The 17,536-nt window shown below is 42.7% G+C and overlaps 1 protein-coding gene across 5 annotated transcripts in view; it reads right to left on the reverse strand.

The window, feature by feature from the left end:
- Positions 1 to 3,249: 3,249 nt before the first annotated feature.
- Positions 3,250 to 17,536, reverse strand: part of PIAS2 (protein inhibitor of activated STAT 2) — a 33,209-nt gene continuing 18,922 nt past the window's right edge. For 2 of the 5 annotated variants that reach the window (XM_061362281.1, XM_061362279.1), the window contains 9 exons: positions 15,854 to 15,988; positions 12,926 to 13,031; positions 12,266 to 12,339; positions 10,953 to 11,113; positions 10,204 to 10,337; positions 9,611 to 9,779; positions 7,302 to 7,441; positions 5,479 to 5,516; positions 3,250 to 4,060 (listed from right to left, as the gene is read on the reverse strand). In XM_061362281.1, coding sequence (XP_061218265.1) covers positions 3,890 to 4,060; positions 5,479 to 5,516; positions 7,302 to 7,441; positions 9,611 to 9,779; positions 10,204 to 10,337; positions 10,953 to 11,113; positions 12,266 to 12,339; positions 12,926 to 13,031; positions 15,854 to 15,988 — 1,128 coding nt within the window. In that variant the 3' untranslated portion in view covers positions 3,250 to 3,889. Of the gene's footprint in view, positions 4,061 to 5,478; positions 6,001 to 6,780; positions 6,829 to 7,301; positions 7,442 to 9,610; positions 9,780 to 10,203; positions 10,338 to 10,952; positions 11,114 to 12,265; positions 12,340 to 12,925; positions 13,032 to 15,853; positions 15,989 to 17,536 lie in introns of those variants that run through there. The other 3 variants (XM_061362280.1, XR_009726809.1, XM_061362282.1) reach the window with 3 other exon arrangements.

Raw genomic sequence — 17,536 nt, forward strand, 5'->3', positions numbered from 1 at the left:
GGGGTGCTGGTCAATGAGAAAATGAACATGAGCCAGCAGTGTGCGCTTGCAGCCCAGAAAGCCAACCGTATCCTGGGCTGCATCAAAAGGAGCGTGACCAGCAGGTCAAAGGAGGTGATCCTGCCCCTCTACTCTGCTCTCGTGAGACCTCACTTGGAGTATTGTGTGCAGTTCTGGTGTTCTCAACATAAAAAGGACATGGATCTGTTGGAACAAGTCCAGAGGAGGGCCATGAGAATAATCAGGGGACTGGAGCACCTCCCATATGAAGATCGGCTGAGAAAGTTGGGGCTGTTCAGGCTGGAGAAGAGAAGGCTGCATGGAGACCTCAGAGCAGCCTTCCAGTATCTGAATGGGGCATATACGGATGCTGGGGAGGCACTCTTCATTAGGAACTGTAGTGATAGGACTAGGGGTAATGGGTTAAAAATTAAACAGGGGAAGTTTAGATTGGATATAAGGAGGAAATTCTTTCCTGTTAGGGTAGTGAGGCACTGGAATAGGTTGTCCAGGGAGGCTGTGAATGCTTCATCCCTGGCAGTGTTCAAGCCTAGGTTGGACGAGGCCCTGGGTAATATGGTTTAGAGCAAGGTGTCCCTGCCCATGGCAGGGGGGTTGGAACTTGATGATCTTGAGGTCCTTTCCAACCCTAATTTTCTATAACACTCTGGAGAAGGGGATGACACTGCATGCAGATGAGGATATGGCACAGGAAATACCTACAGTTAAATGTGATGGTCATTTAGTGTGGAAAACGCCCAAATTCTTGCTGCTGGACATGTGCAGAACACCGTGGGGCTGTACTGTTGGGCAGCAAGGTCGTGCCTGTGAGGCCCTTGAACATTTCAGACCAATTTGACCTGGAAGCAGGAAAATCATCAGCTGGCTCAGGCTGACAGGCCTACAGGTGTACAGTTGCAGCCTTTATGTAACCAGGATTTAGCAGCCAGCTCACTGCCAGAAAATGCAGGAAGAGAGGCAGCAAATGAATGGGTGAGGGAAAGAAAAAAGGACAGCTCTTGCAGCATGCTGCTCATTTACTTCCCTTCTGCAGATGGTTGGAAGGGTTATTTGCTATAGTTCATTACTGTAAGGGTGGTGAGGCACTGAAACGGGTTGCCCAGGGAGGTTGTGAATGCTCCATCCCTGGCAGTGTTCAAGGCCACGTTGGGCAGAACCTTGGGTGACATGGTTTAGTGTGAGGTGTCCCTGCCTGTGGCAAGGGGGTTGTTCCTAGATGACCTTAAGGTCCTTTCCAACCCTAACTATTCCGTGATTCTATGATTCAAAGCAGTAACCAGATAATGGAAAAAAAAAAAAAAGAGATAAGATAGTCATTGAACCTGATGCACTTTAGAACCTACTGAAAGAAAAACAGACCAAAGAATCATCTAGCTGTAATGGACAGGTTTGTTCAAAGCTGGGCTAATGGGGTACAGACTTAAGTCACACTCCCTGGTCCCCTGCGTAAATTCCTGGTTGTGACATGGCTGCACTGGAGTACTCCAACCCTTGATAGAACCTCAAGTGAATGAAAGGATTTAGGGCTACACAAGCCTTGCAATCACCTACTGCACGTACATCAGCACTGCAGGAAAAGAGTATTGTTCACCTCAGTGTCTTGCACCACAACCTAGAACAGGATAGCACTCCTCTAAATGGACAGGTCTCAAACAGCTGGAGTTCGCATTTCACATTGCTGTCATGGCACTAGAAGGTTTAAAGATAAATGTAGCTGCAAAGTTCCCACACAACCCTGCCTTAGCCATGAGAAGTAACTACTACACAGGACATAACAATTACTAACATTACAGCCGTATTTTCCAATACCCATTGCCTACAGCACATCTCCCACAAATGGCACTTGCCCTTATTGAGCAGTTGAATGCTTCAGCTGGACATTAGGAGCACAATTAGCATCTTCCGCAGTAGAAGCCAGTTTGAAACATATCATTCAGAATGAATGTGGAACCTCTTTCCATACTGTAATAGTTCAAGTCACTGTGCAACTGGGATGCAGAAAGCACTGATACACCACCAGCCATTAGCAGAAAAAAAAGCTTCATGAGCAGCATGGCTTTACTAGAAAAAAGTCATGCTAGAAACTGATTTGTAACAGGTGTAAAAAAAATCAGCAGATAAGAATCAAAACCATAGGCAATATTAAAACCAACATGTCAAATGAAGGCTGCTGTGGAAGATCCTACAAAAAAACCCAAACAAACAAAAGCTCCAAGGCAAAGACAAATTGTAATGCACTGTTAAAGGCACGACTACAGGACAGACAAGAATTACAATACATCCTGCTTCAGTATTTCTTAGCCATGTACTTCATTCAGATACTCGAATAGTAACAGAAGGCAAAAAGCACCAGACATCCAACTAAAGAAATAAAACAGGAACACAAGGAAAACTGAAAGCTGGCCATTACAGAAGGAATAATCTCAAATACAGTTACTCAGCAGAAACACACACTTGGAAAAGCTGCTATGGCAGCCTACACAAACAATACTACTATTCCAGCTCTGTGAATAGAACTTGGTTTTCCTGGAACCTATTCTGCAGCACTGCTGAGGTTATCCTGAGAGGGCCATGGGGAGACACAGAGCGAAGCAGCTGATTTGCAGAGGAGTAAAACAGGAGGAAGGTGTTCCCACTGAATTATAAAAGCCATGATAGAAGGCTGTGTGAAGTGGGAAGAAGTATCATTGCACTGTAACAATAGTTTCAGTCAGGTGGGAATATTGTGCATCTGTGAACAGCTTTCATCTTCCTAAAAGCCAAGCCTCCACCATGGCAAGTGGGAGTGTGGTGTTCCCAAACAGCATACAGCAGTTACTGCAGTACCAGAAACCATGAGAGCAAGAGATCGTAGAAAATATTCCTGCACTGGATAAAGGAATTCCTGTTTTGCCTCCTTACAGTTCTAGAGGAAGCATGCACTTCCCTTGGTCGTCTGGTATGGGGCAGCAACTTCAGAAAGGGCCACCAAGGACCTCATAATCTAAAATGGAGTTTAAAGGTGGGTTTTTGTGTTTTGGGTTTGTTTGTTTTTTTTTTTTTTTTCACTATCACCTCTTAAACTTATCAAGCCAGAAATTCAACTATAGCTCAAAGGTATACAGTTTGGAGATTTTGGTGGTGGGGAGGTGGCCCAATTCTGACAGTGCACTGCAGAGGTGACATAAAGCAGAGTTTGCACAGATAATCTATCCCCTCCCCAGCCAAAAGAACAGTACAAGAGGAAGCCACAGTTTAGGATTTTATTACTTTTATGAAAAACATGAAATCAGGAGCAAAAAGGAGAAACAAGTCTCATTTACAGAGGCTTCCCCTATATCCCCAAGTTAAGGGGGAAGCCAGGAACAAGAGACATACAATTCAAGGCATGGCTATTTCACAGAGCTCCATTGTCTTGAAATTCATTACAGGGCCCAGTGAAAATACTAAAAAGTCACTAACACATACACTTGTGCACCTAAGTCCAGGTCATGGTGGTTGTTACAGAGTGGTTAAGTGCCTTTTCATATATATATATATATATATTTAAAAAAGTTTGTTTTTACATTATTGCTGTGTTTTACAACAAAATTGAAAAACATTTGTTAAATCCACCCAGCAACAAGTCATCAGTTTCCCCAGAACAAGCCAAAAGCATGAAAGCATGATCAGAAGGTACCTTTTCTATACCAACTATTCAATGGGCAACAGGAAAACTAAAAAAAGATCTATCACTTATGGTCCTAATGTAGGTGAATTTATTCCATTCCCCACAAGGCAAATCCTTTCAATAAATATCAGAGTAACTTGCCAGGTGCTGAAGTTCCAGAGAGAGAGCAGCAGCAGCTCTGTGCAATGCATCCCACAGTCCAGCATGCTGTCCCTTGCCTCAGTCCAGCGAGATGATGTCAGGAGCACTCGTTATCACTCCTGCCTCGCTCCTGCTGGAGGAGCTAACATGTGTGCTGCTCTCGTCGTGACTGGTCGACGTGATGATGCTGCCAGGTGTGCTACTTGTTAAGGTTGAGGAAAGACTATCCAAAAACATAGGACGACAGTACTGCTTGAAACAAGCAATGAAGAATTAGGGTACCAACTGCACTAGGGAAACGCATGCTCTAAAAGATACATCTTCCCTACAACAGGCATAAAATGCATTACATAACACATGCACAGCAAGAACCAGAGTTCTGCAAAACCAGCAAGTGAGCAAGCAGACTGTGGCCATGACTTCTCCCTCTTCCTCCTCTTTTTGGTTTTCCCTTACTAACTGGCTAGCTTGAGCACTTACTAGCATGTTAAAAAAACACTGCCACATCCACAAGAAAAGAAAACTATTATTTGGAAAATGTTCTCTGCCCACAGCTACTGGGCACAACCACCTGTGCCTGCTCCTTTCATTATGAAAGGCAGCAGAGTGCTTTTTGCTACTTCAGTGGAGGTCAGAGTAATTTCCTTCCCCTCAGGGCAGCAGCTGCATTTTCAAAGTCTATGCCATGATGATATGTTCAGGTCTCTAAACATTTTAGTTGTGATAAATGAGCCCTGATCAAGTCTGATTCAGAAAGATTACTAAATTGGTTTAACGTCCCTGAGGTGGAAAACAAGCCTCCTGAAAGCACAGCTGAACATTCTGAGCACTCAGAAACACAAGGCTGCCAGTTGTCAAAGAGGAGGGCAGGGTAAGGCACCCCCTGCATGCGCACACACAGGCTTGTCACATCTCACTTTCTCTTACCCTGTGGGTGCCAACTGTGGGCATATGCATGGAACTGAGCCTGAACGGTTTGAACTGTCCAAAGTGGACACTTTATGGCAGCATACCTGCTTCCAGCCTCCCACGTGTTACTCCCACATTTGGCAGTTCAGATCTCAAGGTGAGGCACAGAGCATTGCAAGATGCAGTTAAGTGGGAAGGAGGAAGTTCAGCCTTTGTTTATAAGGCACCAGAAAGTCAACCCTACAGGAAAGTCCTACTGTTGTTGTGTTCTAGGGACAAAGATAAAGCAGAAGGTCTGCTTCAGATCCAAAGCCAAAAGACTGGGTTTGAGTGTTAAATACAGGGATTGTTATAAAAGTTTGCAGTCATGTGCCCATCAAATTAATGAAGACATTTTCTTTAGAACCTCATCTCCTACTGTTATCAAAATTAACAACTGGTAAAGTATACCTGCAGGCTCCGTCTGGCCTACAGATGCACAGTAGGAATTAAGAGTATGTGATGGGTGTATTCAAATTAGTTTCCACTCTAGAAGGGCTAACTATCAGAGTTTTGATGTCTGGATTTAATCATACTACAGCTAAACAGAATCCTCCTATGATGTGTTCTCATTACCACCTCTTGGATTGTCCTGGGTTGTGGTTAGGTCTAGGCAAGTGGTCTCAAACATGGTATGGACAGCAACTGTACCCTGAGAATTACTTGAGCAGTATGTCACAAAAAACAGAAATTAAACCCCCAGCAGTTCAGAAACATACCTGAGAATCTACTGGGATAAGCGAAAGAAAATCCAAACCTAGAAAGAAGAGAAGGATAATAAGTGGATGAGTCTTTTATTTATATACCACAAATTTAAGGAACTTTCTATTCTTTGTGATCATAGAACAGATTTTGTTACAGTTTCTATATGGATATACCACTGTGACACCACTCTCAACGACTACTTCAGGCAGCAGCAAAACGAGTAATCTAGTACAAAGTGGCTCTTTTTAAGAATGAGAATGACATAATGATGTATTATTCACTGGATATTGCAGGGTGGTTCAATGTGGTTGCTTAGATGGAGGTTGCCATTTGGAGCTGTTGGTTCATAATGCAAGTTTCACTGCATATTGTACCTGACTTGGCCAAACTGGGACATGAAGAGTGTCATCACATTAAGGATGCTGGAATGAAGTAAAGTCACAACATGCACAAGTCCAAAAACAAGCAGCAGGTCTCTTCCTCCACCCACGGGCAGCCAATAAGGAAACATTTCTAATATCATCCCCGTTTTGTGTCTAGACAAATAAAAGGAATGAAGAAGAGGAAACTACAAGTAGTTCAAGGTATATCCTCCAAGAGCAGTGACAACTAGCGTCCATTTTATACACCATTAGCGTGTAAGCATTTAGGGCAAGATGTTTAAAATTACTAAATCAATGAGAAATTACAGCCTTTTTTTTTGTTGTTGTTTTATTTCTAAATATTGGCCTTGTGTTTGCTATGTCAACAGAAAGACATGGGAAACTTACTCCCTCCCTCTCCCTTCACCTCCAAATCTGTTCAGACGAGTGGCATCTCTCCTTCTCCATTAGAGAAAAAAAAAAATCATAAAGGAGGTTTAAGCTCAGCTACTTTTGGAGAATTGGCAGCTTCTTTTATTCTTGTACATTCTAGTTTCAATTGACAGAGATGGGCAACAGTTGTAGACTCCCATTCTCTCAGCTTACTCCGCAATTTGGGAAGATGGACGAATTCTTAAAGGGAGAAGTGGAGGGAGGGAGCAGTAAGGGAACCAAAATGGACAGAGAAACAAGGGGAATGATATCCATCCCATTGCCAAACTGGTGCTGAAAGAAGAGGAAAAAACCCAGAGATGTTGCAGGGAGAAATGGAGACAGGCAATGAAGGGAAGAAAGGGAAGTACAGGAGGCCAACGTGACACCTGTCACCACAAGTCACCATTTCCTCGGCTCTGGGTTCATACAGCCAGCAAAGAGAACCCCCAGAGTCCCTTATATACAGTGTTCTTTTCAAAGAGCCAGGATAGAAAACAATCAGTATCCCCACCTTGTCTGATATTTAGCAGCAGTGTTGAAGAATACATCATAGGCATTTAGGTTTGTCTAGATAAAGAAAGTCAATAGAGGTCAGCTTACATATTGTAGCTCACCTTAACCTTTTTCATACAGTCTAGACAGCACCATTAGAATCAGTTAACAGAACTATCTCGTATGTCTAGAATTGGGATGAGTCAGTGCCATCACACGTCTGCGACTTAAATAAGCACCTACTCTCCCTTTCATCTACAGTACGTAATAACAGGATGTTTACTCAAAGTCTAACTGAATACAGCAAGAGCATTTCTGGCTGCTGTTCCACAGCGCCAATTTGTACCCCAGAAGTAATGTTTTTCGTATCAATGTTGCCAAGTGCAATCTGAAACTGGAAAAAACAGCCTCTACTGGACTGTCTTACGTATCACATCTGCACAATACTGCATATTCTCTTGTTCCATTAAAGAAGAAACCAATAAATATTAATTCTCCAATTTCCACCCACCCCACAAACTCAAACATTAGAAACAGCCACCACCTACTTGGCAGATCTGATGAAATATTGGAAATTCGTGGATGATGGAATGGTACTGGACAGTCTGTTAATGAAGGAGGAATAGCAGCAGCATTGACCGTTGTCACACTGGGCACTCTGACTGTAGATGGCTGGTACATGAGCACCCTGTTTTAAACAGCATGGGAAATTACAAACAACCTGGCCGTTAGTTACAGAGCAGAAAGCACACGCTCTTACTCACAAGATCACTCTGTGATAACACAGCTATAGTACGGCTACTCACTACACAGTATTCCACTCTAATTTCCTTTTTCATAACAGTCTTCATAATAACATGACCGTATCTTGGCTCTCAACAGCAGCTGTGACATAAGAGCAAGTTGGCATTAAAACAAAGTACAGTGCTGGAGTCATGTATAGGAGTCTACCATTCAGACACAGAACTGGGTATTCTGTATCTGAGGAGCACCCTCAGAGGGATTTGGAGGTAGGCAGAGCCAGCAGAAGACTTCTCATCTGAATTTTTCCCTAAAAGTGTTGCTTGGTGCTATCCCATCCCACCAAGGGCATGACTGAGCATTGTTCAGCCCCTGGAGCACAGATGAGAGTTAACCACCAAACCCACCTTTACTCAGAGGCTAAGCCCAAGCTAAGTTCAGCTCTCCAGGTGCTTGCAACCAGTTTAAACCCTTCTGCATCCCCACCTTCAGCCCAGTTACTTTGCAGCACTGTTAAAGATAACACAACACTCATTCAGCCACATGCATAGAGTTATTTCATAAGCTCCAAGTCAGGTAGAAACACCCAAAGTCCCACTCCTGGCTGCTCCACTCTAGCCATGAGTATTACTCACATTCTCCTTCCCACACTGCTGCACTGGTACATTTATGCTGCTGCTGACTGCAGAAGCTTGGATTTCAGACCCTCCTTCTCAAGCACCTCTTACACTTCAGCCTACATTGCTTCTGCCTACAGGAATGCATCCCACAGTTTTGCCAGAACCAACATTCAGGCAACCCTGTTCACAGGAGGTAATCTATTCCCCAAAAGCCTGGCTTTGACTTGAAGAATGAAAACATGCCATTTCCATACCCAAACAGCAAGGAAAATACATAGGTCACAGAGAGACAAGAAAACTCAGTCCTCCTACAATTATGGTTGCAGGTAGCCATCTCAAACACGGGAGCATGGAAGGAAGTCTTGGTGCCTTCTGAAACTTCATTAAGAGATGTGTTTGTAGCTATTTTGTTCTTAGAAAATAAAGTCTTTTGCAGAAGGACTACTCCACAATCCTCACAAAAAGCAACAGCATGTCAGTCAGTATCACTGCTGAAAGTTGTTGATGATGACCAGCTATTTGCTCACCAAAGACCACACATTCCTGCAGACTAGAAACACAGCACACCTACTAATTACTTCCAGAGCTAGCAAAACAGAAGGGGTTTGGGTTTTATTACTGTTATTTTAGTACAAGATGTAAGCCACTATGCTGAGAGACACAGACACACACCTCATGCAGGCAGCAACACTAAGCCATGACTAGCACCACCTCACGGAGCAGCGACTGCTGGTGAGCCTAACCAGTGCCCCTCTCTCCCTGCAGGTCTCCTGCACCCAGAAGGCCAAGAGCAAGAATGTTATGGAAGCCACAAAATAACTGCATCCAAGTTGCACAGACTGCGACAAGACAGAGGGCAGCACAACAGTAAAGAAGCTGGTTATACCTGACACTGAAGTTTGGCACATCTACAAAGATGGATCAGTTGACAGGGGACTTGAAGCTGTTGACTGTGCCGAGATGCAGGACTGACTGATAACCACAGCCAACAGTATCCACAACGTACCAGATTTTAACAGAGAGATGGAGGAAAAACTTGTCTTAATTTAAAACAGCAAAGCGCCTCCCTTCCAAGACCAACAGGATGGATGAAACACGCAATGCAGCCTCGTTTCCTGGGCACCACAGCAGATTCAAGGGTGTAACAGACAGCAAAAGAAAAGCTTTTATGATGACACTAACTTAGCAAGAATGCACAAAACTCCTCCACTTGGCATAATCTGCTTTCTCAGGAGAATCTCTTTTTCTAGGGAGAAATATCCCTGCAAACACAGCAATAGTCAGCGCAAGTCTTGTGAGATGCACAACTATTTAATAGTGTTTCACCTGTACAAAGGTACTGTATCAAAGGTACTGTATCTTCTACAAGGACAGGCCTAGAAATTCTCCTCTGGAAGTGTGGAGCTGGATCCCGAACAGAGATTACAAGTCCACCTGCTATGCATCAGTTTATCTGAGACATTACAGAATAACAACTAACTTTAAAATTGACAAACCCTCTGGCTTGGCTTCCACGTGTTCCAGACTTATAAACGCACTTCCTTTTGGGAGGAGTATCGTCCTCATCAGAAGAGCTTTCTTTTGTCAAGTCAATAACATCAGCTTGCTTCTTGTTTGCCTCACTGGCCATTGTCACAGAACACTGTTTGCTAACAACGCTGGGACCTAAATGAGAAAATAAAGTATCACTATTGTTTTAAAGGCTGTTGACATTAGCAATTTCTATCTGCAACAGACCAGGAATGCAAATCCTGTTTTAGCTCATCTTCCTGGCTACTGCAGAGAATGTTATGGCCCAGGAACTGTTTTATTAGTATTCTGTACCATGCTGAGATTATTAAAGCACAAACTGTAGTCTTCCTTTATCAGTGTAAGGACCTTAAATAAGAAACCTTCTGTTCTCTTAACAGCTATTATGAAGAGCAAAGACCCAAAATGCACACTGTTTGAGAAGCAGCCCTTTCTTCATTTCAATGGCAAGACGTATTAAGCCCTCCACAAAAAAATGCCAATATCCGTAAGAATTATACAGGACACAATTAAGGCTCCAGGACTTTTGTCAGTACATACAGTCACCAGATGTACATACTGTCTATGTTAGTGCACTGTGGACCTGAGACTTTCACAGCATCTGTCTTTGGCCTCATGGGGCACCAAGAACCATCTTCCTGGAATTTAATCTCATCCACATCAGAACATTCATTAAGGATTTCCATGAAGAGCCTGAAATATAAAAGGTGAATGGTTTTATTTTTGACTCAGGTGAGTTTTTTTATCATAAGTGAGAAGGAGACACATTTGAAAAGCTAATTATGATCACACCTTCAGCCCACTGCATGTACTTTGTCCCTAGTTAATCTCATCTGAAAGCTTGGAATTACAGGTGTCACAGACAAAGCCTGGAAGAGCAACCTGACCTACCCATATTCCACTCTGACATTACTGCAATTCACAGAATTCATACAAAAGCAGAAGTCACCATCCTGTGAATCAAGTTTGACACTTGTTTATGGGTTTAAATTAAAATTTAAAGTTAACAGCTTAAAAGTAATGGTTATGTAAAAGGGAGATCAACCCTTAGATGTCACATTTGGGTTTCTCCAGAAGAAATACAGGATCTGGAGGATCAGGAGTTTGATGATGCAGTCTGGAGATGAATTTCTGTAGTTTGTTACATGGGAATAGAAACATAGTTTAATGATCCCTCCCAGTCCAAAGTATTTTGATGAAAAAAAAAAATGGTATGAAATGGCCAAAACTCACAAAAGCTGCAAAAGTAGCTATCACATACAGAATGTAAAAAAATTAACTGTGTAATCTCCAAGCCCAGTCTCTTACCCATCCAAGATCAGGCTCTCGTAGGCTGCCTTTTTGTCACAGACAGGGCAGATCCAGGTGGGCTTCTTCTCATTCATTTGAAGATAAAGAGCAGCATCAAAACATTGCAGATGAGTGCAAGTAACAGCCCGGCATGGGATTGTCAGTCTCATTTTTCCCAGCTGCAGGAGAGGCATTTAAAGAATGTCAGAACAGAAGGCAGTGAAGTAGATCTGAATGGCTAACAAAGTCAGAGGCACAGAATCATAGAATAGTTTGGATTGAAAGAGACCTTCATAGGTCACCTAGCCTAACATCTCTGCAACGAGCAGAAACATCTTCAGCTAGGTTGCTCCAAGCCCTGTCCAACCTGGCACTGAATGTCTCCAGGGCTGGAACATTTACCGCCTCTGGGCAACCCATACCAGTGCCTCACCACCCTCACAGTAAAGAATTTTTTCTTCACATCCAGCCTGAATCTCCCTCTTTTACTTTAAACCCATCACCCCTCACTCTATCACAACAGGCCCTGCTAAAAAGTCTCTCCCCATCTTTCTTAATAGGCCCCTTTTATAGGCAATCAGTGAAGTGTGTCTCATCTCTCCATAGAGGTGCCCAGTGCTAAGGACACTGCACGCAAATCCACCCTTCATTGTTCTTAAACAGTAAAGCCATCCTCAAAGTCTTCACTGAACTGAAAACAGCCAGAAACATTTCTAATGAATCTGCTAATAACTAATGACCTTCCAATAACTAATGTGAATAAAAACTGAATCCTGGAAATAAAAAGACCTACCAACGTTCTCACTTTTGCCATTTTTTAGCCAACTATTTAAAAGGGGAGTTTGAATTCAGGTTACATTAGAATGGCAAAATACCCATTTTAACATTTAGTTTAACAGACCAGTCACAAACACAAGGCCAGTTATTATCCAAGAAGAGAAACCCCAAGGCAGCATTACCTGTTACACAGTGATCATTTTGTCTGTCATAGCAGCTGACAGTATAAGCAATACCACCAAGATGAGGCTATCAGAAGTTTTATTTATCACCAAATCCTTTAATTATTGTCACCCTACCCAATTAAGTCTCAGCACCTCAATATGCAAGATTATGCCTTCTAAAGGCCTCATTACACACGAGAAGCAATTTGATTCTAACTGTATTACACCGGCTCCATTCACTTGTTTGATCACTGCTATAATCAGGTGCTTATAGATGCACTCTTCTCCCCACTACTTTATATAAATGAATCAGTATACAAAATGAGTGGGTCTGCTTTTAGAAAGATGAAAATACAGATCTGCATATGGTTAACTTCCAGCCATACTTACAGGACACATCAGAGACACACGCAGACTGGTGGTGGCAATCTCACTATCAGGATCCGCAGTTAGTTTTTCTTTAACTATTAAAGAAGTTACAACACAGACATTGTTTAAACTGCTAATCTTGATTTGCCAATACTTGTACTTTATTTCCAGCTATCTAAAAAAATTTAGCACCTAGAAAACTAGTTCATAGCAATATCAAACTACCAACAGTTTCACTATTTATAAGCAACTGGCAAACACTGTTCATTGCAAGATTGTTTGATGTGCAGCAGATGCATTAACAGCCACAATGGTTAGTAGAGCAAACTCAGCCCAGCATACAAAGATGAATAAAACTATCATCAGTGAGTGAGGGACAAATCAGCAAAACATGCAAGTGAAGAGAGTTTAGAACATCTGCCTGCACCTCACAACCCACCCCAATAAGGGCTGCTCATAGAATTCCAGTAAGAACATTTTGGACAGGATCTTTAGAAGTGCTCCCAACCAGCACAGGTACCCTCACTGAAAAGGTGCATAATGCCCCAGCAATAGCACAGAGAAGTTTGATACTCCAGGCATGGACTTCTTTCAGAATGCTGCAAATCCGCTAAGGATTAACAGTTAAAGACCCACCAACCACCCTCACAAAGTACAGACAGGCAAATTAGCATGACTTACTTAGTGCTCTGGAATGATCAGGGTTCCTGATGCCTTTAATTTTTAGTCTCTGCAAGAGCATCGCTGAAGTGAGCTGACGGACAAGATACACAGACATGGAGTAATTCTACAAAGAGAGTGATGAAAGATTAAATATTGGTTTCATACAGTACTTTCACCATGACAACAGATCACTGTTTACACTAGTTGTAGCATACAGTAAAAACAAAAACTTGCCCATTTTGGGCTTCACAGTTATGAAAGCCTTAAAGGATGACTTCGGTACTGTGAAAGAGTCCAATACTCTGCTAGAACTCTCCTGTTGATCCAGTCTGGGCTCTTTTCTTGGAAAGATGATTTAGAGTGGAACACACCTGCCCATGCATACAGCCTTTGAGAACTTCTCACACATGTCTCCTAAATCCTTCCCTTTTTTCAGTGTCAATCTGGGAGCTCAAAGTGACAAAAGATGAATGGTCTTTCAGGTACAACCCCAACACCTTCAAATGGCACGCAGCTGCACCAACTTCTTTGTACCTGTTCCTCAGCTTGCTCTGCACTGTTAAGTCAAGCCTCATTACTCCATACCCACTCCTCCTAGGCTGGCTACATTCCCTAGCATTCACTTCTCTTCCCTAATTCACACCACTTGCCAGCTTCTTTTGTTTAGTCTCCCTTCAAGGTCACTAGTGAAAATTCTTCAAGTCCCACTGCTGCAAAATAATAATGGTTTTCATCAGTATAACAAACACAACCTGTGATCTCTTATTATCACTCCCTGCCAGCCATCTTTGTATGGCTCCAATATTTTCTGGTACCACCCTACTCCTCCTTTACCACCCACAGGAAAACAAGCTCTTACCCAGATGAGCCAATAAAGTAATCTAAATGCATGGGAAACCACTAAAACAAACCGATAATTCCCCCCTCCCCTTAAAGAATGACCATACATTGCACTGTTTATTGCCCACAGAAAGAATTCTATCTGCTCAAGGCTGACCACCTCTGTGGGGTTAATGCCTCCTTTGATCAGAAACCCTCCACTATCAGACAACACCACATCCACAAGCCCACTCCAAACTGTTCCTGGGGGTTTTATTTATGAGGACGAATCATGACAACTCCCTTGTGAGTTCTAATACTTAGAGCAGGGCACCAACAACCCAAAGAACTCACTCTACCTCTCAGTGCAAGGGGAGATGTAGGGACAACCTCCAATTCATCTCCTTCCATGACAGTATGTTTTGGAATATAGAGGGGAGAAAGAAAGCAGGGATCAGCAGGACAGGCCAAGACCACACACAACACTGCTGTCATTTCCAGATCCTTGTGCTTTATGACTGGAAAACAATGGCATAGATCTATCCCTCCACCTCTGAGAAATAAAACCTTTGCTGTCAGCATTGCCCTTCACTTGTTTCCTGAACATTAGCTTTCTCTCCAGTTTCTTTTTTAAATTGTATTTAGTGTATAAAAGCTTATACTGGAGTGTCACTTTGAAATGTGGCGTGTCTCCAGTACACAGGCTTTGATTTTGAAGAAAAAAGTAGTAAACTGCTTTGATAACTGAATGCAGATGGATTTACACTCGTCAAGAGACAGAGCTGTGTAGTTTTTGACTTACCAACAGCTGAAATGGCTGCTGCAACAGCTACCCAAACCTAGGAAGAATTCAGAAATTCTTCACATTCTCCCTTCCTTTCCTTATTAAATCCATAGGGGGATTTCTAAACAGACACACAGTCGTTTTGAAGGCTAATCCCTTTTCAATTATGACTAATGACTGTAGGCACTAGGAAGCAACAGGTATGTTTCAGTCACCATCACCTTTATCTCCTGCCACCTCAAGTGCACTATGCTTCCCCTCACTGCAGCTTTCCATGAAGTTTAAAACTCAATTATGAAGAAGCTTCGATTTTCATTTTTCCCCCCTCCAACTCTGCATCCCTCCCCACACTGAGTTACTTCTCCCTCAGGTCACCCAAACTTCCAGAATACTCTCATTGGAAAGAACACACATGATGTATGGTCATTTCTTAAAGAACACACTGCTCAAACATCCTCCTTTAGAAACACACACCTCCACAAGTAGGGTCCAACAAAGCATGTCTGAAACCCGTCAAGCCCAGAAACAGCTTGGCACCTCCCCAGGAAACCCTTCCTGCCTGTAAATTCCACCCCTTTTTTGGTGTATTTGCAAGCTGAATTTTAAACTGACTCAGAGAGAAACCATTTTCATGTACAAAAAAAAAAAAAAAAAAAGGAATCTCAGAAGAACAGAGATGGAAATATCCATTGAGCAGTTCTTCCTATGAAATAAAAATTGCTTCAGTGAAACTACTTATTATTACTTGGTTAGAAAATACAAAACCCTCAAAAACAAATGCACGTTTCCACTCTCACGGCCTTGGCACATCTGCAGTTTAAAAAGCCTTCTTTCTTTGGCTTTTTAATGGACAGATATTGTGAAACGTGCCTTAAAATACAGAATCCCAGACTGGTTTGGGTTGGAAAGGACCTTAAAGCTCATCCAGTTCCAACCGCTTAAACCAAGTTGCTCAGAGCCATTTTTTACACTGTGAGGCTACAAGGAGGAAAGCAGGTTTTCCTTTTGTTATTTTGTCATGTCTGAACTGTTTTGTACTGTTCATGCCACAAGTAGTTTCAGATAGTTTTGACACACATTTCAGGCAGCCCCTAACAGCTGGCTTTCTAATGTGTATTCCATAAGGAGGTCGTTGCCATGCATACGTGAATCTTATATATGTTACTATAAACTACCATACTTTGAGAGCAGATCTTTCTTGGCACTTACTGTAAGTTCAGCCACCTAATACTAAACACTTGCTGGTGTACACCTGGCCAGCAATACTGAGCATTCTTTCTCAGGTTATTATTAAATGAGGTTATTCAGACAACTTCCCACATCCTACAGAACACACAGTTTACCTTCCCAATTTCAGAAGCCCAGGAAATGGAAATCTGGTTTGGCACAGCTGATGACAGCCTAACTAGAGATGTTATGTTCAAGGGACGTCCAGGTCGCTTCTGTTCAATCCCATTTTTTGGTGGTGGAGCATACCCCTGTGGAAAGAACAGGACAGACAATAAGAGTTCCCAAGTTTCCCCCACTGTACTCTGCAACCTGATGAAGCAGGCTTGTTAGTTTTAAACAGATCTATGGGAAGCAAGTAAACCTAGAGGCTCTCTAGGCTCGAGTCCAAATTCAACACTTACTCTGAGAAATCCCAGCCTTTGAAGTCTTAATGCCAACAAGTCAACCACAATTTTAAAGCATTGTTTTGTTCTAAAGTGGTTTTAGGGACATGCTAAAAAAGTGGGAGAGAATGCAATTTATGGCCAGGTGTAAGTTTACTAGAAGCATGAAAAGTAATGTTGATGCTTTCTGTCCTTTTTTTTTCTCCACCCCACTGCAAGAGAACAACTCAAGAACACAGCCTTTAGTGACAAATATAGCAAGTAATGAGGAGTTAATGTAGTTTCACACCTAGTAAACACTTCAATTATTTAAGAAACAAAGTCTTGTTCCAAGAGCTCCACATCTCAATGTGTGCTTTGCACCAGCTACACCTAGCTTCAGTAGTGATAGGCTGTGCTCTACCAAAGCCCCTGAAGAAGAGCTCTACATCAGCTCTAAGAGCTAATAGGCTTAGCTGTTGTCTCCACGAACCAAATAAACTAGATACTGTTTGCTCAGCTTTGATGATGAATTTCAGAACCTGGATGACTTCTGAAGTTTTATTTCCTTTACGATGCTTGCAGATCAAATCACAGAACAGAATCATAGAATACCAGGTTGTAAGGGACCCTCAAGGATCAGGAGCCAGTCGGTTCCCTTTGCTTCTAGGCAAGCACACACTCTCCAGCATATCACAGACAGGAAGTACTCGTGCGCTGTGACGGAGCACACAGCTTATTCATCTCATGCTGCAAACAATCCAGTCTGCAGCACGAAATCTGCGAATCTGTTCTGAGCTCGCACAGCCAGCCTGCAGTCCACTCCTCAACAACCCATCCTTCACCATAAGGATGCCACCAGAAGATTGCAGCCCTTTGTCTCTGACAGAACTGACTGCCAGATCTCATTTAGTTCAAGACAAATTTTTCCATACAAGAAACTCTCCCAGTAGGGATGTGCCAGAAAACACACACACATACATTTCTTTTGCCCAGAGAAACACACACAGCCTGGTGCTTGGAAAAAATGAGTTACTCTGAGAGATGCTCAGTCTGGAAATAAACAGAAATAAGCAGCCTCTGTGGTCCCTCAACCAATTGTACCAAAGGACGATCACTGCTTTTAATCCAAGGAGGATGACAGCGGTCATAATTTCCTAGGTTTCCAAATCCACGTCTCACCTGACAACCAAGCCCTGGCTGTGCCTCCCCACTCCCCTTTACTAATGTTAGGCAGAACTGTTCCTTGCAGTAACAGCACTGGGTCATGGAGCTTCTACAGGCAGGTCTGCGAGGCCAGAGCAGCAGACAGCAATTGCTGAAGGACGCTCTCCAAAATGGTCCTCACCCCAGAAAAGTGACCAGGAGTTATGAGGAACCTTGCTGTGTATGCTTTATTGCAGAACAGAGGGAGCAGATATATGGGGACTTAAA

The sequence above is a fragment of the Neopsephotus bourkii genome, unplaced genomic scaffold (genome assembly GCF_033783945.1).
Source record: "Neopsephotus bourkii isolate Nb327-2 ecotype Australia unplaced genomic scaffold, CSIRO-AGI_Nbou_v1 NB_1113, whole genome shotgun sequence".
NCBI classification, from domain to species: domain Eukaryota; kingdom Metazoa; phylum Chordata; class Aves; order Psittaciformes; family Psittacidae; genus Neopsephotus; species Neopsephotus bourkii.